The 20,949-nt window shown below is 42.1% G+C and overlaps 1 protein-coding gene across 2 annotated transcripts; it reads left to right on the top strand.

The window, feature by feature from the left end:
- Positions 1-5,460: 5,460 nt before the first annotated feature.
- Positions 5,461-20,224, top strand: PM20D2 (peptidase M20 domain containing 2). Of its 2 annotated transcripts, none has more exons than XR_001554327.2 (7): positions 5,461-6,167; positions 6,462-6,610; positions 8,991-9,133; positions 11,870-12,024; positions 13,500-13,635; positions 15,270-15,402; positions 17,515-17,621. XR_001554327.2 is itself a non-coding variant. In XM_015858954.2 (7 exons), the coding sequence occupies exons 1-7, from the start codon at positions 5,742-5,744 to the stop codon at positions 18,641-18,643; spliced, it is 1,320 nt and encodes a 439-aa protein (XP_015714440.1). In that variant the 5' UTR covers positions 5,468-5,741; the 3' UTR covers positions 18,644-20,224. The 2 variants fall into 2 exon arrangements, 1 of the variants encoding a protein (XP_015714440.1); XM_015858954.2 differs by lacking the exon at positions 15,270-15,402 and adding an exon at positions 18,441-20,224 and having other exon boundaries at positions 5,468-6,167; positions 17,515-17,622.
- Positions 20,225-20,949: the final 725 nt, after the last annotated feature.

The following is a 20,949-nucleotide window of genomic DNA, read 5'->3' as shown; positions in this document are numbered from 1 at the left end:
TCAAGGGTCTGTCTTGGGACCAGTGCTCTTTAACATCTTTATTAATGACATCGATGAGGGAATGGAGTGCACCCTCAGCAAGTTTGCTGATGACACAAGCTGAGTGGTGCAGTTGATACGGTGGAGGGAACAGATGCCATTCAGAGGACCTTGACAGGCTGGAAAGCTGGGCTCGGGTGAACCTAATGAGGTTCAACACGGCAAAGTGCAAGGTTTTGCACTTGGGCTGGAAGAACCCCAGGCACCTGTACAGGCTGGGAGGAGTTGTCCTTGAGAGCAGCTCGGCTGAAAAAGACCTAGGGGTCCTGATAGATGAGAAACTTAACATGAGCCAGCAGTGCACTCTGGCAGCCCAGAAAGCAAATGGGATCCTGGGCTCCATCAGGAGAGGGGTGGTCAGCAGGGATAGGGAGGTGATCGTCCCTCTCTACTCTGCTTCTTGTGAGGCCCATCTGGAGTACTGTGTCCAGGTGTGGAGCCCTCAGTACAAAAAAGATATGGAGATTTTGGAAAGGGTCCAGAGGAGGGCCACAAAGATGATCAGGGGGCTGGGCACCTCCCCTATGAGGACAGGCTGAGGGAGTTGGGTTTGTTCAGCTGGAGAAGAGAAGGTTGCGGGGTGACCTCATTGCAGCCTTTCAATACCTGAAGGGAACTTACTCCCAGGAGGGGAGTAAACTCTTCGAAAGGGCTGATAATAGCAGGACTAGGGGAAATGGTTTTAAGTTGAAGGAGGGAAGATTTAGGTTGGATGTTAGGGGTAAGTTCTTTACTAGAAGGGTGGTTAGGTCCTGGAACAGGCTGCCCAGTGAGGTTGTGGATGCCCCGTCCTTGGAGGTGTTCAAGACCAGGTTGGACGGGGCCCTGGGCAACTCTGATCTAGTAAATGTGTATGTTTGGTGGCCCTGCTAGGCAGGGGGGTTGGAACTACATGATCCTTGAGGTCCCTTCCAACCCGGGTAATTCTGTGATTCTGTGATTGTGCCGTACCTTAGTTAAAAATAAAGCACAACTGTAATAGCAAGGGAAACCAAAGCATCAGGGATAACAGGGATTTGCAATTACACACAGTAAGCTGCCTTCTCACTCTCTCAATAACCCCTCAGTATCACTAAATCCACAACAAAGTACTTAGCAGTAATATTGTGAGGCCTAACAGAGATAATCCATTTAAAAATTCTGGGGATTGGAAATGCATCGTATTTTTGTTAACTGCAAAACAGTGTACAGTATAAGGCCAAGTGCCAGGTCCTGCACTTTGGCCACAATAACCCCATGCAGTGCTATAGGCTTGGGGATGAGTAGCTGGATGACTGTGAAGAGGAAAGGGACCTGGGGGTGTTGGTTGATGCTCAGATGAACATGAGCTGACAGTGTGCCCAGGTGGCAAAGAAGGCCAATGGCATTAGGAATAGTGTGGCCAGCAGGTGCAGCGAGGTAATCATCCCCTTGTACTCAGCACTGGTGAGGCTGCACCTTAAGTACAGTGTTCAGTTTTGGGCCCCTCACTACAAGAAAGATATGGAGGCCCTGGAATATGTCCAGAGAAGGGCAACAAAACTGGTGAGGGGTCTGGAGCACAAGCCTTATGAGGAGCGGCTCAGGGAGCTGGGATCGTTTAGCCTGGAGGAGGCTTGTTGCACTCTACAGCTTCATGAAGGGAGGTTGTGATGAGGAGGAGTTTGGCCTCTTCTACCAGGCAACAAACAGGAACCGAGGAAATGGCTGCAAGTTGTACCAGAGGAGGTTTAGATTAGACATAAGGAAAAAGTTTTTCTCTCAGAGAGTGTTCAGGCACTGGAATGGCTGCCCAGGGAGGTGGTGGAGTTGCAGTCCCTGGCAGTGTTCAAGAGGCATCTGAATGAAGAGCTACAAGGTATGGCTTAGTGGCTTGTGGTTGCAATGGTTATGGGAGGACAGCTGGACTAGATGATCTTGCAGGTCCATTCCAGTCTTGTAATTCTATGATTCTATACAAATATAAAACCACATAAAGCTTTCACATGAGGTATTGTGTGAGATACACAACTCTACATTAAAAATAAAAAATTGAATATCAAATTGCTTTGGGTTATTTGTTTTCTGTCTGCTTAACCCACAAAAAGAGATTGCCTATGAACAAACAGCTGTAGTAATTTGAAGAGTGAATGGATTAAAAAATGGAGATCTGTCAGAGATGGGAAACATTTTTTCTCCAACGGGCTGGAAGTGCCGGGGCCTGCCTACATCTGTGTTTGAATCAATAGCAGTTACTCTTTACTTCTAGCAGTATGAGATTAAGTCCAGTAAGTAACTGGAGGTGTACATATGTTAGCAAACAGGTTATTTAACATCAGGAAAGATCAGATTTATTTATTTATTTATTTATTTATTTATTTATTTATTTTTGCATTACTTTGAAAAGATTAGCACAGTCTATATTTCATTTTTCACTTACATTTGCAATGTTATTAATATTAATAACAACATCAATCATATTAAAATTTGGTAGAGGAGCAAATCAATTAAATTGTGGAGACTGGTGTGACATTTATTAGTTTCTTTTCAGCTGCATGAAGATTTAAGAGGGAAAACACTTGGCCTCATGAATCCATGCGGTTCTTGGCCATTCCACATCTGCCAATTTGATTTAATTCTGCTTATATTATACTGCACAGACTTCAAGGAGCCCCATAGCAGCTGATAAGCTCTTTGTAACCAAAGAAAGAAATGAGAGTTTACCCAGCCCTGTCTTTCGAACAGCTTCCCTCCCTAGGTTTCAATACTTACCTTGAGTGGCTTTTGCACTGTTCTTTAAGTTAGTTAAAACATCACAGCCCAGATAGGAAAGAAAAGCAGCAAAAATACAGAATACAGCTAAATCCAGTCTGCAGCCACACAACTTTCTGAGTGCAGATGAAAATCTTCACCAGTTACGAGAGCATTGTTTTATTATACCAGTCTGAAGCCAGCAAAGCTTACACCAGTCCCTGTGGTTAATGGTGCATGAAAGTGATTGTTATGAAAATAACTGTGTCCGTTTACAATATTACTGTGGATACCACCCACACAGCAGAGTCAGCAGACTGAAAATGCAGATAATTCTAAGCTGCTTCAGGATAAAGTCCAGTGTTTAAAGCATACAATGTCAAAGGGTCTAGGGATAGCTGGAGTTAAGCTCCTGGATGTTCGCGTCTTTCATTGTGCCACCAGAGTTGGGGCAGGCATCCCTTGCAGTTACAAAGAGCTTGGGGGCAGTGACAGCCCAAATAGCCCCAGCTGTCTTCTGAGTGAATGTACCCAAGTTCCAAGTGCAGTTTTTGCATTATCTTTTTGAGTAGGTGGACAGTTGGTGAGGCTGTAACTGTTAAGTCAAATAGCGAACGCGTGGGGGATTGGGAAAGGAATATGAAAGAAGAATAGAGGAATAAAAGTGCTATATGAGGAATTTCACATTTAGTTCCGATTACATGAGGTAACCAAATCTGAACATTAAGGAAAATATTAGGTTCATATAGTCTGACTCAGTCTGCTCTAGCTAATAAAATATTGACCTCACTATGGTGAGGTCCCTCTTTAGTGGTGGACATGAGGTTTCTAAAGGGAGAGAGCTTTGTTTTTCTGAATCCAACCTATCCTGCTGTTATTTTCCCTTCATAAGCAATGTAGAAAATGTAGTGGCATTTTTGATTCATTCACAGTGCGCTTCAGTGACTTAAGACCCTTCTTTTAAGAACGTCTTAAAGTCTTTAAAAGATGACCTTTAAAGATCTCTTCCCGATCTTTAACATGTCTGCTCTACTGTGACAATGATATCACAGTCCAACCAAAGACCCTCCTCCATCACACTTTTAAACACACAGTCCACTTTCATAGCACTGCATGTCTTGATAAGTATTACTTAATATAAAGCTATCTGAAAAATAAGAATGGAACATTACAATGTTATTTTAGGTAAGTCAGCATACAGATCCTACTCCCAGCATCAACAGGCTTTTGTTTTTACTACAAACTGTCCTATTGTTTTTATAGCTTCGGATTTTGGCTTGAAATCCAGACCACCCTGAATTTAATAACAGCACTTCCACTGTGTTCAGTCAGAACTGGATTTCAACCTAAATGCCTAATGTTGCTAACGTGGGATGAGGTAAACTTGATCATCAAGTTTTTTTATGGCCACAACAGATGTTCCTTCTTATTGACCAATGAAAAGGTCCAGAACCTCATCCACCCTCTAAAACAAAAATACAAGCATTTATTTACAGCTTGCTTCCAGGAATATGAGTTGACTGATCAGCTGCAAAGTTTTTCTCTTGTTTACTTGAAAATAAATACACACACAGTTCTTCCTTCTTCCAAACCGTGATGGTGTCTGGATGTGCCAAAGAAAGCATGGCATGGGGCATGACTTTTTGACAAGGAGAGAGAAAATCCTGCTGGAATCAGGAAGACCCATAGGCGTCAGAGGGCCATTACGTGCCTTGCGAAACAGTACTCAGTTGAAAAAGCATATTCTGAGTTGCTTCTTATTGGTTTAATTAGATGCAAAGTTTGCCAGACACAGAAAAGAGAAGCAGCAGGAGCAGGCTCCTGGGCAGGGGGAGGTATGGAGCCCAGCAAAGCCCACTTGAGGAATGACACCCTCAAGCATGCTCTGCTTGGAGGCTTCATCTGCTTCCTTCTTGTAGAGAAAAGAGACACGTCCCAGGGTGCCTGTTTCTAAAGCACACTGGCAATGGGCTGCCTGCCTCAAAGGGTTCCCAGCCCTTGAAATCGCTGGGAAAACAGAACTTACATGACTATTGCTGTATATGGGCACCCTCTGCTATCTGTAGTATATGTACAGGTGGCACAGTTGGAATTCCAGCGTGTATTTCTGGGTGGAGAGATTTGTTCTGTCTGGAAGTATCTGGGGGAAAGAACAGACCACAGTGTTTGCTGGGCTGGGTTACAAGAGTAAAAATAGCTTGTGATTAGTATCTGTGTCAGGGAACGGGAGCATGAACTTTGCTTGGAGCGACCGAGGGTCATATGGGGGGGGCACCAAGAAAAGAGAAGGAAACGTGGCGTTCAGCAGGACAGGGCACTACTGCAGGTGACAGAAGCATCATGGAGACAGGGTATGGTTGATACAACAGCTGATAAACAGCCTGGAGAATAATTCTGTTCAGTAAAATGAAGTCATTCAATAAATTCAGGGGGAAAAAAAAGCCTTAATTTTTGTTTCTGTTGACATCACCTTTGTCAGGCACAGACTGGTCAGATAGGCAAGGTACCCCATCTAGTATCAAACACGATGGGGACTTCACACCCATTCCAAGTAGAATCACAGAATTGTAGGGGCTGGAAGGGACCTCTAGAGATCATTGAGTCCAACCCCCCTGCCAAAGCAGGCTCCCTACACCACGTCACACAGGACGGCGTCCAGGCGGGTCTTGAATATCTCCAGAGAAGGAGACTCCACCACCTCCCTGGGCAGCCCAAGTGCTGCTAAGCCCTCAGTAGCGATACACACACTGAGGATTTCACACCAATCCTGTGTCCTGTGTTGCAAAACAGCTCCATGAAAATACAGCCACCCAACCCCGTGCAGCCGCTCACCGCCCCAACTACATTTCCCAGCGCTCCCGGGGCGCTGCGGAGGCGATAAAAGTGTGCGGCGCAGCTGCGTGTGGTCACAGTGCGGCTGGCAGGTGCGGGCGGAGGAGCCTTGGGGTTGGGTTAGCGCACAGGTCGGCAGGTGACGCTCGAGCCGCCTCGCTATGGGGCCGCAGGACTCGCTGCTGGACGAGCTGAAGCGGCGGGCGTGCGACAGCGTGGAGCTGAACGCGGCGCGGCTGGGCGAGCTGAGCCGCAGCATCTGGCGTTGTCCCGAGCTGGCCTACCAGGAGCACCACGCGCACGACGCCATGACCGGCTTCTTCTCCGGCGGGGAGCTGCCGGGCGCCGCGTGGGCCGTGCGGCCCCGCTACAAGCTGGACACGGCGTTCCGCGCCGACTGGGGCACGGCCGCCCCCCCGCAGGGCCCGAGCCCGCTCCGCGTCGCCTTCCTGTGCGAGTACGACGCGCTGCCCGGCATCGGCCACGCGTGCGGACACAACCTCATCGCCGAGGTGGGGGCGGCCGCCGCGCTGGGCCTTAAGGCCGCCCTGGAGAGCCTGCCGCAGCCCGCGCCCATCGCCGTGCAGGTGGGTGCCCTCACACGGGGCGGGGACACGGCCCTGGAGCCGCTCGGGCCCGTGTTAAAGGGAAGTTCTTCACTAGGAGAGTGGTTAGGCCCTGGAACAGGCTGCCCAGGGAGGTTGTGGATGCCCCGTCCTTGGAGGTGTTCAAGGCCAGGTTGGACAGGGCCCTGGGCAACCTGATCTAGTAAAGGTGATGTTTGGTGGCCCTGCCAGGCAGGGGGGTTGGAGCTACATGATCCTTGTGGTCCCTTCCAACCCGGGTCATTCTGTGATTCTGTGTGTGCGTTTGTGTGGCAGGTCACGGTGCTGGGGACGCCCGCCGAGGAGCAGGGAGGAGGCAAGATCGACCTGATCAACGCCGGCGCGTTTGACGGCTTGGATGTGGTCTTCATGGCGCACCCCTCGCAGGAGAACGCGGCTTATCTGCCCGACGTGGCTGAGCACGAGTGAGTCAGCGAGCTGAGGTGGAGAGGGTCGCCTCGCTGTTATCCTTGGTTATCCTTGGTTCTCCTCCCCGGGTTGCTGCCCGGCGGAGGCTGAGGTTAGGCCGGGACCTTACAGGTGCCATCCAGAGGAGGAATTCACAGTCAGTTTAGGCCAATTTCCGGCCTAAACTTAATTATGGCTATTTTGTATCTATTAACTATTGCCCAGGGAGGTTGTGGATGCCCCGTCCTTGGAGGTGTTCAAGGCCAGGTTGGACGGGGCCCTGGGCAACCTGATTCTAGTAAAGGTGTATGTTTGGTGGCCCTGCCAGGCAGGGGGGTTGGAACTACATGATCCTTGAGGTCCCTTCCAACCCGGGTCATTCTGTGATTCTGTAACACTAACATCAGCTTTGTCTTTTGGTTCAAATTTGTCTTTGATTCCAAGTGGTCACATCACTATATGTACAGGCAGCAGTCAGCCATGCCCTCATTGCACCTTGTTCCAGTCAGCTGGCAGCACAGCTCTTTGGCAATACTGCCTTGTCACTTCTTGATTAGCTCACATGTTCACTTTCTGCACTTGTTCTGTACTTGTACTTCACCTGTTCCTTGCTGGACGTGTAACTAGAGCTGGATGCTTGGGGTGGAATTGCATTACTGAGCTAATGCTGGGGACATAGTGTCTCATTAACCAGAAATTTCAACTTATATGCAATCTCAGAGTGATTTGGCTTTCAATAAACTCATACTTTCCTTTATAGGCATCTATGGGGCTTTCCCTGTGTGTACTTTATTTTATTGGCTTCTTTTTTGTTTTAAAGTGTTGCTTTTGGAGAACAATTTATTCAGTTACTGCTTTGCTTTAGGTTTAACATTGACAAGACTGGCAAGAAGACCCAGGTCCTCATATTTCATTGTCCACCAAAATCTGTTTTTATTCTGTATGTGACATTTATGTTGCAATAGAGGCCCTAAGAGAAGGGGTGCTGAGTTTTTAATAAGCAGCTTTGTGTTTCTCATGGACAAAAACGATTGCAACATGGCTTTCATCTTTACTTTGTCTTCCCTCTAACTTGGACAGTATTCAGTCCTATCATGTTTATGAGCTGACTCGAAGGCTGCGGTCTAATGCTTGGGATGTTAAACTCATACCCTGCAGAGTGGAGTGAGTGATCCTTGTGGAGGATGAGAGAGGAAGGAAAAAAAGGCATTACAAAAGCTTGCTTAGCTTGGATTGCACACACTAAAGGAGTCATTTTGTACTGCAACAGGGGACCCCATTGTGTCCCTGTTTGCTGTCTGGTATCTAAGTGCCAGTATTGGCTTACAGCTGTGGCATGGTTCCAGGCCTGAGGGGTCAGCTGAGGACAAGTGGCTGAGTTGGAGTTTGTGCAGACAGGGATATGAGCATGGCAGGCTTTCCCTAGCAGGGTGAGTAACGAGTGTGTGTTTTGAGAAACTCTGTGAGCCTGAGAGTAGAGCATTGTATGTAAAAGTCTGGGGTTTGAGCTCCAGCCAAATTAGTTTAAACCTCTGGTACTGATAAAAGCTGGTGTTTGCATATTTGAGAAATGGTAATAAACAGAGATGTCAGTATTTAATATCTGCCTTATGTGCAGAGTTTTCATATAACTGAAGATGCTAAATTTCTTTGTAAGGCTAATAAATGACACTCATCAGAAGAGTTCATGCCTGCCTTCATCCTATCATATATCAAGGTGTGATATTGTGACTGCTGTAAGCTGGAGGATGCCTTTTGCAGTGCATTTCTTCATCATTGCAGGCTGTTCTCCCAGTGTTTTTTAAGGTGTACAGGGAAAGGGCATCCTTACTGTAGCATAATGTACCTCACTGTACCCCACTGTGCTTTTACTACACTTAAGACTTGGGTTTTTTTGTTTGCTTATACATGGGTTATGTGTGATCTTACTCATGTTCCATCAATTATGTATAATTAACAGCACAAATTTAAAAGTCTGGCAAGAATTAGGACAGCCAGCTTCTAATGTTGAATCAGTCATCCTCTGAGGAGAATATTAGTAAGTATCTCAGAACCATCAGGAAGGTATAGAAAAGTGCTGAAGGAATTTAAGTACTACAGGAAGCCTTTTATCTGCAGGAAAGACTGTACTTTCTGGGAGCTGTTTTGCCTGATCGGCTCTTAATATTATCTGATATCATTAGCTTTCTAGAAATCTTCCAACACCTCCCTTCGCTCAAAGGTAGTTTAACTTTGCAATGGTGTCATGTTAGGTAAATTGTTATTTGGTGTTCTGCTGTACAAGGCTTAAATGAGATTGATTGTGTGAACAAAAGGAACTTTTTGTTTTAGAGGCTTTTTTTTTCTTTAATATGTAAGTGAATGAATAGCAAATAAGCAATGCCTTTTATTTCCTAGCGTGACTGTGAAATACTTTGGAAAAGCTTCTCATGCTGCTGCTTATCCTTGGGAAGGAGTTAATGCATTAGATGCTGCTGTTCTTGCATACAACAATCTGTCTGTTTTAAGACAGCAAATGAAACCTACCTGGAGAGTTCATGGTGAGATCTTCATCAAATCTGATGTCCAGCACGTAAGACTTTAGGCTGTTCAAATACTAACTTGCAAAATCCCATGATTTGAGATATTGCACTGTTGCATTAAATTAGTAGTGTCACTTCATCTATTGTGGAGTATCACTGTTTCACTTAAATAGTATGTAATATTTACAGTCATTTCTGTGTCACAACAAACTGTTAACAATAATCTTAAGTCTTTGCACCTGAAGTTGCAGTTCAGAAAGAAGGAGCGAAGTGTGCTTCAATAGAATTCCTCTAAAATTATGTATTTGTTTTTGCAGTGGCTTATAATCAAGTGCTTCAGAGTAAAGAAGTATTAATTTCTGCATCAGTTTTGTACTCATTCATGCTGGCATTCATGTAGTGTTTCAGTGGATTAAATTAATTAAATTAATGCTAAGAAAAGTAGTGGCTGGAGTCTGTAGTTCTGAATAGTTGTCCAGTCAGATGTGCTGGATTCTATTATTTAATATCTAGTAGACCTTGAGATAGAAATACATCTTTCTTCTGCAATAAGATATACTAACTGGTCAGCTTCCTTTACCTTCAGAATCTTGCATTTCTTTGTGCATGGTGAGAAAGCTGCAGAAGTGGAGCTGTGAAAGCTGCCTGTTGGTTGTAAACCCAAATTTCCCCTCCTATACCCAATACAGCTCTATCAGAGTTTAAATTAAGAAGAATGTTCATTGCTAAAGGTCTTATGAATGTACAGCTGCATATTTGGAAATCTTGTTATGAGCTATGAGTATTACATATGTCCTGAGCTCATGACCATTGTATATCTTGGCAGCTTGTGCTCTCTAACACCTCTGCATGTTTCTCTCCAGGGTATCTAAATGGAGTCTGGAAGCGCACATCTGTCAATGAAAATAACATTTGCAGTTCTGCTGTGTCAGCTTATCCATATGAGTTTCAGTGGGCGTAGCCTTACATCTCTAACCTATTGCTCCATAGGAGACAATACATTTCAGTTTGGGTGTATGAAACTAGTGTTGTAGGTTTAAGAAAGGACTTGAGGCGGCTAACTCTTAGTTTCTGCAAGCCTCGTTAGCAAAAAAGGCCTAAACAATCCTTTTTGTTGAGGTAACACTCTCAAAACTACAGTAAAACTTTAATTACTGTGTAAGCAACCAGAATGGGATTTAACTGTGGGAATGCTTTGCTTACATCTGTGTATTAGATGTTTTGTGTTGCGGGCTTGCATTAACTATCTGCCCTAAGAGATCCTGTAAATCATTAATGCACTAACAAGCACTGAAATACTTTTCCATTGTTTTAAGTCTAGAATCTCTGAGCAATGTCTTATGGTAGCTTAACATGTTAGATTGAGTTGGTCCGGTATTTGTTGGGTTGATCTTCTTACAGGTAAATGTTGCAAACTGAAAAACAGAAGCTTCTTTTTCTTTCTGTTCAAGTTATATTAAACAGTGCATTTAAGTGAAGTTCTGTCAAGAAGCAGGGTTCTGTCTACAGAGCAGACTGCTTTTAAGATCTGCTCTCCATTTATTGTTGTATATCTGTATTTAAATGCATACTTTTAGGCTCTACAAAGTGCTGCATTGGAGAAAAGGGAGAGTTGTTTGCTCATTGAGCTACTTGTTTTGAGCAGACGTGTTCTGATATGTCATGCAAATCTTCATGATTGCTTGCTGACTTTCTGGTTCTTTATGATGTCTGTCTGTCACTTCTGAGCTATTCCCTTTATGGTAGACTAGTGCTGATTGTTGGTTGGTTCAGCACTTTGCTTTGACTGCATTCCAGATTAAAACTTTGGAGTTCCTAGTATTTATAGACTTAATGCATCAAGGGTAAAGATTTGTTGCCCCTTTCCATCCTGACAGTGTGGCCTTTTCAGTCTTCAGTTACACACATCAGTCACTTTGTGTGCTATTTTCATTTAAAGTAGATAAGGTGTTGTCTCAGGTTCAGTGGGAAACAAATCATATTACACACACACATATATATATATAAGAGCAGGAGGCCTGGAACAAAGGCAGCTTGTTGGAAGCAATTAGCTGTCATGTAGTATTGATGACTACAGTATTTTTCTGTTGAAATTGCTAAATATTGTGTTTTTTATGGCCTCCAGTGCCATAAACAAAGGATGTATTTGTCATGTTTCCTTGAAAGAATACTTGAAACTCAAACTTAATTCTCCAGTGAAACTGTGTATATATAACTTACACTTTTAAGATTCCTGAAGGATTAGTATGAGGAATCTAATAAACTTTCTGTCCCATGTAGCACACACATATCAGCATTGCAGAGTAATGTCATTCATTAAATTTTTTTCTACAAGCTGATAGAAACTGGAAACATTCTAGCTCAGGAAACCTTTAAGAGCTGGAAATGAAGGTAGCCTTTATAACAGGCTATTTTCTTTGTCATCGACAACCAGATTACCTTGCAACTATGATGCACTGGATTCCAGGGGATTAATTGCAAATGCTAGCTTGGTTTGTCTTTAGGCTTATAACAGATGTCTAACCAAGGAATAGGGTGAAATCATGCTGGAAAGCATGTACACATCCCATTTAATCTGATGTGATAAAGAAATCTTGCCTATGCACTGTTTTTTGGCATTTTGTATTTTGTACTCAACTGATGCTTTGTTTTTGTATGTCTTTAATTCTTGAGTGAAGAGCTTCATGATAAGGATGAAGATAAAGCAGTAGGATTTGACGCTGGTAGTTTAACTTGACTTTCCTCTTTCCACAGGTGTTATAAAAAATGGTGGTGTGAAACCTAATATCATTCCTTCTTACACTGAACTGGAGTTTTACTTGCGTGCCCCTTCAATGAAAGATCTTTCTGTTCTGACAGAGAAGGTTGAGGACTGCTTCAAAGCTGCAGCACTGGCCACAGGATGCAAAGTATGAACATATTCTCACGGCTGTGTGTTTTGATCATGAGCTGAGGAGCATGGAATTGAACGCAGCACACCAAATAGGATCTTGGAGAGGGAAAGAATCTTTCTTCTTATCCCGCCAGTTAGTGATACAGTTCAGTTTACATTTGGTCCCATTACCTCAAGGGCACCCTACTGAATCCTGTTCAGTGTACTGTGTCTCCTCACCATTTGGCTTCCAGACAGCACTGCTGCATGGGATTCTTCCCTCCTAGATGTAGGACACTGGATTTATTCAAGTTCATGAGGTTCCTGCCAGCCTGTTGCTATTCTTGTCATGTTGACATCCTCCTGAATAGAATATAGCTCAGCCTTCAGCTTATCAGCTGCTCCCCATACATATCTTCACATTATTGCCTGCTCCACACTGATTAGGTATAGTTTACAAACTTAAAACTGAATGTCATCCATATCCACTGTGCCGAATGTCATTATAAAAAGCTGAACTTGGTCATGTACCATCTAGTCTTCAGCAAATCCATGCTGCATATTCACTCTCACTCTTATAACTCTTGTACTTGGACATTGGTTTTAGGGAGAATTAACTCCAGAATCTCCCCAAGAGCTTGAGGATAGGACAGTAATTTCCAAGGTCCTCATGGCCCTTCAAGATGAATATGACAGCATTTTTTCAGTCGCTTGGAACATCCCTCTACTTCAGTGATGTTTAAAAATGCTTGTGAGTTGTAGTGATGTTCCTTTCTCACTGAGCACCCTGGATGCCTCCCATTCCTCTCTCCTGTGGCTAGTTCAAATAATAAGATTGCCTTACAGCATATTTGTAAGATAGGTGGTTATGGTTGCTGTTGGTACAGGGTGCTGATACAGCTCATTAGAACAAAGAGATATTGTGTATATAATTGTGAGGAGTGTTCTAGGTGTTAGGTGCTGTTTGCCTGTTTTGGCTTTTCTACTACAGCCAGAGAATGGCTTCAGGAAGTCTGTCTGCTTCATTCTGAATAAAAGCTAAAATCTCTTTTGGAACTTGACATTGGTAGATAAATATATATATATATATTTTACACTTGTTTTCAAACATTTATTGTGTGAATTGATTCCATAAACATTATTGAGGCTGTAATTATTGGAACTGCTCTAAAGAAAAGTAGTGAAACAGAATTGTGTGGAAGACTTAAATTGATTTTTGTCATAGGTTGATAGTAACTGCAGTGAAAGTCATTAGAAGCTGTTACGGGAGGATTTTCCTGCTCTTTTTAGAGATGCAGTCTGTGAAATCCTTATGGTATTTGACTGTCTCTTGGAAGCCTGACAGAAAACAAAGCTAATGTTTGGCTGGATGTTATATTTCTGAAAGAAACTCTGTGCTTTCTCTGCTTTGATGTGGTTCTGAAGTACGGACGTGTACTTTTTCAGTCCTTGTTTACACTAAACTGCTTTAGGTTGGAGAAAGGTGTCTAACAGCTTGTTTCTCTTGACTAGGTGGAAATAAAAGGGGGTAAAAATGATTACTACAATGTGCTTCCAAATAAGAGCCTGGAGAAGATTTACAAGGAGAACGGCAAGAAGCTTGGAATAGATTTTATATCAGAAGACTGCATTTTGAATGCTCTGTCAGGTAACTTGATCTGTTTTTTTTGTTATGACAAGTCTTAAGTGTGTAAAAGGATGAGACAGAGGAGGGTTAAACAAAACATTGATCAGAAGAAAAGGTCAAATTAGAAATCTGAAGAAGTGTAGAAGGATCATACCTCTGGCCTGTGCTTGTTTCCTCAATAAGCAGAGAAATGTTCCCAACACACATCAAAAGCAATAATTGCATTATGGTATTATTTCACTTAAGGAGCACTTGGATTTGGGATGAATTGAGGCTCCTTGTGCTACTTTGAAATACAGAATTCTGCTTTATGCTATGAATAGAGACTGCCTTTTATAGAAACCTTGTTTTATAGAACTGTTGAGCCAACACAGAGACAAATCTATGGTCATCTAACTAAGAGTTGGCTTTTTTTGAAGTGCCTGAGTGAAGTTTTAGGCATCTCAGTAACTAATTAAAACCTTATTCCATGAACAGGTAATTCTGTGCTTCTGGTTCACAAATTCAGCAGACTAGTTTTCTACAGGGCGCCTTTCAAGTAGGTGCTCATTGCATTGTCTGGACTATGTCTCAGAGCTGCTTTGTTTTCTTAGTTTCTGACCTACACAGAGTAGTAGGACTAAATTCCTGAATGCTCAGGCGGGTCTTGTTACCTTTTGCAGTTTCTTAGAATCTTCCTGCAGGAGTGCTGTTCAAGTCTTGTAAGTGCTGCTAATACTTTATAGCTTTGACTGGTCATAACTTTTATATCATGTTTCTAGTCCATTCAAGTTAAAGGCCTTTCTCTTGGTTAGAAGGAAGAGACTGTAAAAATAGTTACTGTAATTAGTTTGTGTTACTAATATCCTGTATGTTAAATGAGGTTCAGCTTTAGGCAGGTGAGGTCTCGTGTATTGTAGGATTTCTCTAACTCTTTGGATGGGGTTCATAACAGATCTGATGGTATTCTGGTTTTTTTCCTCTGTTTGCCACTTCCAAATTGGGACAATGCTAGAATATTTTCACCAATTGGTTTGGTTTGTTGGGTATAAAATCAATTTATAATGAATGTCAGGTTTCTTTTTTCCTCCCTTCAGCATGGTACAAGTGTACACAAGTACATTTAGCCTAAGAAAGGGGCGAAGCAGGGAGGGACCTTATTTAGAATGTTCACTGCAGTGAAATTTTCTGAAGCTCTGCTGGTTGCTTCCCTTGGTGTTGTGTTAAGGGTTCAGAAAATCATTAACAACTCGTGGTCCTGCTTCTTCAGGCAACCTTTGAATGAACTTGGTGCAAACATCTATCTACTTGTAGTAGTATTTTCATATGTAAGTTAGGTGATGCCTCAAACATTAGGCATTAATTTGCTTAAACTGAAACTTCTCATGTGCCTGTCTTGTCCTTAGGCTGCTTGTCAGATGTCAAAATAGGGCTGAGAAGTTATATTGTTGTTGCACGCTGCAGTAGGACTTTACTGACTTTTCTTTCCACAGTTTCTCCTGTGAATTCTTGTGGTGCTGGGGCTCAGGAGTAGTAACAAAGCACAGTCTCCAGAGACATAGAAGCAAAAGTTTGTATGCAGCCCTTGTTGGGGGAGGGTTGAGTGTTTTGTGTCATCTTTTTCGAGACCTCTATCTCTATTTAGTTTTCATATGGTTTTCAATGTTTTCTTTTAGGATATCAGTTTCTTCTGTTGAAAGGGAAGGAAAGCTCAGGTGCTTCTCCATGTCTGTGCAGCAGAAAAGTCGCTAACAGATGAGCATACTCACAGCCGCCTCTACATGCGTATTAGTGTCGGTCTGCTTACAGGTATCTTTCTAGGCAGCTAAGCATCATGAAGTCTGTCTTTATCGAACTGCACTGCCTTGTGGCACACAAATGGAAAGATGTGAAAGGATTGAATTAGACTGAGGAGGTGCTGTGACCTGTTCCTCCTGCTGTAGCTTTACTGCAGGATGTTGGTGACCTCCCAAAGCACCCACCCTTACAATAACTTATTCTGATACCTTTAGGGTTAATAGATTTTGCTGGTACCCTGTGCACAGGATTGGTGTAGATGAAGTTAAGGAACCAGTATGTTTTGAAAATACTCCTTCTGAAGTTTCAGGGCTGAATTAAAAGGCTTCCTGGCATCAGTTGCATTTTTCTATTCCACTCATGCTTTGTGGTAATGACAGACTTCCATTATGTGCTCAATGACTTATATAGGCTTCAGTATTTGCTTTAGGGTATTCTTCTGAGAGGTTGGAGTCCCGATACATTTCTGTTGAAGATAGTGTGTGAATGTATGTTGTATTCATAACTGCTGTTCTTCCTACTTCCTGAAGGAAATCTGATTTATGCTTCTATGGCAAGCTTACAGTTTCAGGTGTTTGACTGGAAGCTATTTGGGCAGCTGTAGCTTTAAACATACTCATAGGTTACTTTTCAGCTGGTTGTGTATAAGGGCAAGTCTAGAACTCTTGGTTGTAGTCTGGAGGGGTCAGACTTTTTAGACTCCTGGTTTGTCTTTCCAGATTTACCGAAGAATGTTTGAGTAGTACGGAGTCCTCAGAATGAAAACAATGTAGTGCTGTGCCAACAGTTGGATTCTCTTCATTTTTTTCTTTTTTTTGGAAAAGTCTTTCTCATTTGATTTATCTACAGGCATAGAAGATACCAAGTTAATCTTGTCCTCTTTTATCACTGAATGTAGTCTCTGTGGGCTCTCTTCTATTAACTGTGTTTCAACATAGAAATCTATATTCTTCAATCAGTTCACTACCAAGTCTCAAAGCATTGCTGATGTATTCTTACCAGCAATGCAACAATATGGAGTCTACCTGATGTGTTAGGAAGAATTTAAATAGTTGTAAAAGTCCCTTCAAAAGCTACCTCTGAAGGAAACTTTCAGCTCTGATCTGAAGAAAGCTGATGAGAAATCCCTTAGTTGGTCATCCCTCTTTACCCACCCCTTTTGAAACAAGGTTATTTTATACTTTCCCTGCTACTTGAATTTCACAGTAACTGGTGTGTTCATTTCTCCTGCATGTAAACATCTTATTAACAAATATGGAAGAACTGAGAGGATTGCCTGTTTGGCTTTATTAATGATAATTAAAAAAACCTCTCAGGACATAGTTATGAACTCTCAGATGATTTATTATAAGGAATACCATTATATACCACTTTGGGATGGTATCTTTAAATAGATGCTGTAGTCCTCAAGATGGTTGCTGCTGCTAGCTGATATACCAGTGGCGCTAGCTGGTCAGCTATGACTATCAATATCAATATCAATTTATATCTACAAAGCAGTAGCATTTGGTGTGGAATTCTGTTTGGATCTTGTTTTTTTCAAGAGTGTTTGTGCAGTGAATGTTTCTGCAACTGAGAATGGTGAAAAAGTGATATAAAACATGTCTGTTCTCAGTCTGTTTTTGTTGAAAAATAGATTGCTTGTACTTCAGAGTTTCTGCCTCTTGTGAAATGCTTGCATAGTGGTGAGGAGAGGTGGCTGTTGGACCTGCTGATAGGTGCTGGAGCAGGATTTGAAATAGCTGAGATGTGCCAAACTCAGAGGCTTGGAGCTTTCCTCTTTTCTGAATTAACAGCCTACTCAGGAGATGCTTGGTGAGAATCTCAGTATATGGGATAGGAACAGGTTGATGTATCTTTCTTGCACTCCAGTAACAGATTAGTGACCAGAAGCACACTTAAGAGCATCTGAAGATGGCTAGTTAGGAAAAACTTGGTTCTCTGATGGGAGATCTTTCTGTAGGTTGGAAATGGTTTCTGTAGGCATTGGAAATGCTTACATATTGGTATTAGGGACAAAGGATATTCTGTTTTAAATGTGGGATAGAGGTGATGTCTGTCATAGATTTTCATACATAATTTACAACTCTTCACATTGACTGAGTATTTTCATGCTGCTTCTAGGTTCCACAGACTTTGGAAATGTTACCTTTGTGGTCCCTGGACTTCATCCTTATTTTTATATTGGCTCTGATGCATTGAATCATACTGAGCAATACACAGAAGCTGCAGGTGAGTGGAAGTGGTCAGAAGCTTAAATCTAGAACCCGAAGTACTGTATGGTGTGGTTGCCAATTCTTCGCTACACTATAATTGAGGAACTAAATATTTTGAATTGCAAGTGATTAGAGTTTCTTTGTGCTCTGTAGTATTCAGAACTACTGCACAGTGAATGTGTGAATGTACTGAAGTGCAAGTACTGGATCTAAAAGAAGTGATTGCACATGACTGGCTGTGTAGAAATGAAATTGCTTTCTTCAAGCATGATGAGCTATGAGCTGAATTTGGTTCTTGAGACAACTTAATTGCAGAGCTACAGAGAAAAAGCTGAAAATGTCTAGCATTTCTATTTTTGTATTTAAAATTAAATATATATGGAATAGACAACCAATTACTTATAATAAAAGCCAGACTTCTCTTCAGAGTTCCATCTACCAAGAAGTTAGAAGCATTAGCCAGCACTGTTGGCATGTTCTAAGAGTTTCTAAGTATGAGTCAAGGGATGAAAGTAGTAATTTTTATTCCTAAAGCACAATGTTCTGCAAATAGAGGTGACATTGTAAAACTCTGCCTTTTCTAACAATGGAAGTGTGAACATCTGTTTTCCTATTTTCCACCTTCTTTATGTAAGAAGCAGAAAGTTAAGCACTTCCATGTCAAAAGTTGTTCTGTGGCATCAGTTGTGCTTCCCACAGTTGGATTTTTGGGGAAACTTTCTGCACTTGAAACTCTAGGATCTTCCTTTATAATGTTTTATGTGCTGATGTAGTAGTTGGAATCTACTATTAGTTATCTAACCTGACATTTTTCTTTCCTTTTTTTTCCCATAGGGTCCCAGAATGCTCAGTTCTATGCTTTGCGCACAGCAAAAGCTTTGGCTATGACAGCATTGGATGTCATTTTCAATCCAGATCTACTAGAACAAGTTAGAGAAGACTTTAGGCAAATGAAGCTAAAAGAAGAGGGACAATTAAATGCAGCAGAAACTGACAGAAAGCCCGGTGCTGGTGTAGGAGCGTGTGCCTCACACTAAACCTTATTAAATCTCTCTCGATAGGGTTGATTCAATGGGGACGCTTTGAACGTCAGTCAGGCCTGGGGTAGACAAGTAGCTGAAGGAACATTGACTTGAGGAGAATCAAATAATAACATTGCTTTTAAAAAATGCACACTTTCCTGTAGCTGTAATGTTTGCTGTACTCAGTATGGTAGTGAAATTCAGAGAGACCTCAGATATGTTGTCTGCCAGTTACAGAGTTGAATAAATGGTAGCATTTAGATCTCTTAAGTGATTCTCTGTTGCTATTGAAATATCCCTTGTGGAACATACAGCACTTACATGGAAACTTCTGTATTAAGCATTATTTACTCTGATCACAGGCTGATTCTGACCTACAAGGCCAGTTGCCTATTTTGTCTTGGAACAAGGCAAACTTAAAACCTGAGATGATTTCACTGGAAGGAAGGATAATATGTTGGGAAGCAGGCCTGGTTTTGCTGTTAGTGGCTTCTAGCAGTGGAAGAGAACTGTCTATATAGAGACAAGATGTGTTAAGTTTGGCTGTCCTGAAACGCATTGACTGTCCTGATAAATTTTGGAGCTGTTTAGTCCTCAAAAAACAATGAGCAGCTGAGTGTTTTAGTCTGGCACTATTTTGTATGTGCTAAAGTTCTCCAGAACAAAACAAATGTTTATGAAATGTTTGCATTAGCCTGATCTAATGAAATGTGTACAGCAAAAACAGTGGAATTGTTTTGTATGAGAATGCAAGTGTGATACCGTGGAACATCAGCTGAAGGTAGCTTCGAACTTGCTTTGTGCAGACTCTGATAGTAAGCTCTGAGAAGCTTGCGCTGAAGATTCCTTGTGAAGGAGCTGATTCCTCCTATATCCCAAGCATCAGATCAGCTGTCCTTTCTGTGTAGTGTGTTTAGTTCTTTAATCCTTATTACTTCTTGCAGACATTTATGTGACAGACTTTATTTGAAGGGTGGGCTGTGGGGAGACCTACTGTGTTTTTTTGATCCCTTAAACTGTCCTGTGAATACATAGGAACTAATTTTAGGTCAGATGCAAGTTACTGAGCTATTGGGCAGACTGAGCAAAAAGGAACTTACTGGCTAACGTTTTCCTAAGCACAGAGCTGAGCTGCTGAGAAATCAGAAAGTCTGTGTGCCTAAAACAATTTGGAGAATGTTGCTTTTAACTGCACTGGTCTCTAAATGGTAAATTCTAGAAGGTTAAACAGAATTTCATTGTGTTAATTTCCAAATTAATATTTTCTAATTTAAAAGAAAAACAACATAATTTAAAGAGCTACGGATTGACTGGTCACATTTTTCACTCCCTCTGCGTTTCTTGTGTTTTTCATTGCTGCTTTTGAGATGGAGTGGCAGGATCCCAGTGATAGCAATACGTGCCACGTTGTTGTGCAAGCTGATGCGAGTTATTGCCTTCTCAATAGTTTGTCCAACCAGCTGGCTGCTCATTGTATCATGTCCAAGCTCATTTATACATCTCAGTAATGAAAGCACGTCTTCACTTTGTTGTAACCATTGCTGGAGTGAGAATAAAACTGCTCAAAGTACTGATTAAAGATGAATTTATATCAATCACAGTTGTGACTGATTTTTTTTTTCTTCTACTGATTCATATTGGGATGCTGTGTGAGTTCATTTGTATACTGTGCTTTTTTATTTCCTAGTTTGATATAATTATGCAAGAGAAGGGGGTTTTGAGCTCTCTGTTTCCATTTTGGTTTGCCAGCAGACAGTTCTTTAGAAGGGCACAGTGCTTTTCAAATACAATAATGTATTTTCAAATACAATAATTAATAGTAGTTTTTTTTATCATCTTCAGGCTTTCAGCTATTAAAACTTGTTAGAATTTGAGGAATTGGCGGAGAGTTTGTGGAATACGGTGTTGTATACTGTTATATCCTTTTATCAGGAAAGATAATTTGTTTCTCTTCGTGCCCTTTTGTTATTCCAGCTATTTCTGACCGACATTTTCCTTTTTGCTCCTTTGCCTTTTCAGTACTTAGCAACATCCTTAAAAACTATTCAAGGCTTCAGTCTCCAAAGCTTTAAGCTGGATGTGCTCCCAAGAGGAATTTGTCTAACCAGAACCCACCCAGGCCAGCAACAGGCTTCAACCTCTAAAAACAGCACCATCCCAGAGGGGGCTTTGGGTTGACCTCTGAGAGACGGTCTTAATCATATCACAAAGTAACATCCCTAGGCAAGAGGAGTGAGAACTGTTAAATCCAAACAGTCTCAGGGAGGGGATGAATCTAAATGCTGTCTTTGATTCTGAGATTGCAGGCTTGCTCCTCATCA

Source organism: Coturnix japonica, chromosome 3 (genome assembly GCF_001577835.2).
Source record: "Coturnix japonica isolate 7356 chromosome 3, Coturnix japonica 2.1, whole genome shotgun sequence".
In the NCBI taxonomy this organism is placed as follows: domain Eukaryota; kingdom Metazoa; phylum Chordata; class Aves; order Galliformes; family Phasianidae; genus Coturnix; species Coturnix japonica.
The sequence above is the reverse complement of the archived record's forward strand: the minus strand, read 5'-3'. Positions and strand labels throughout refer to the sequence as shown.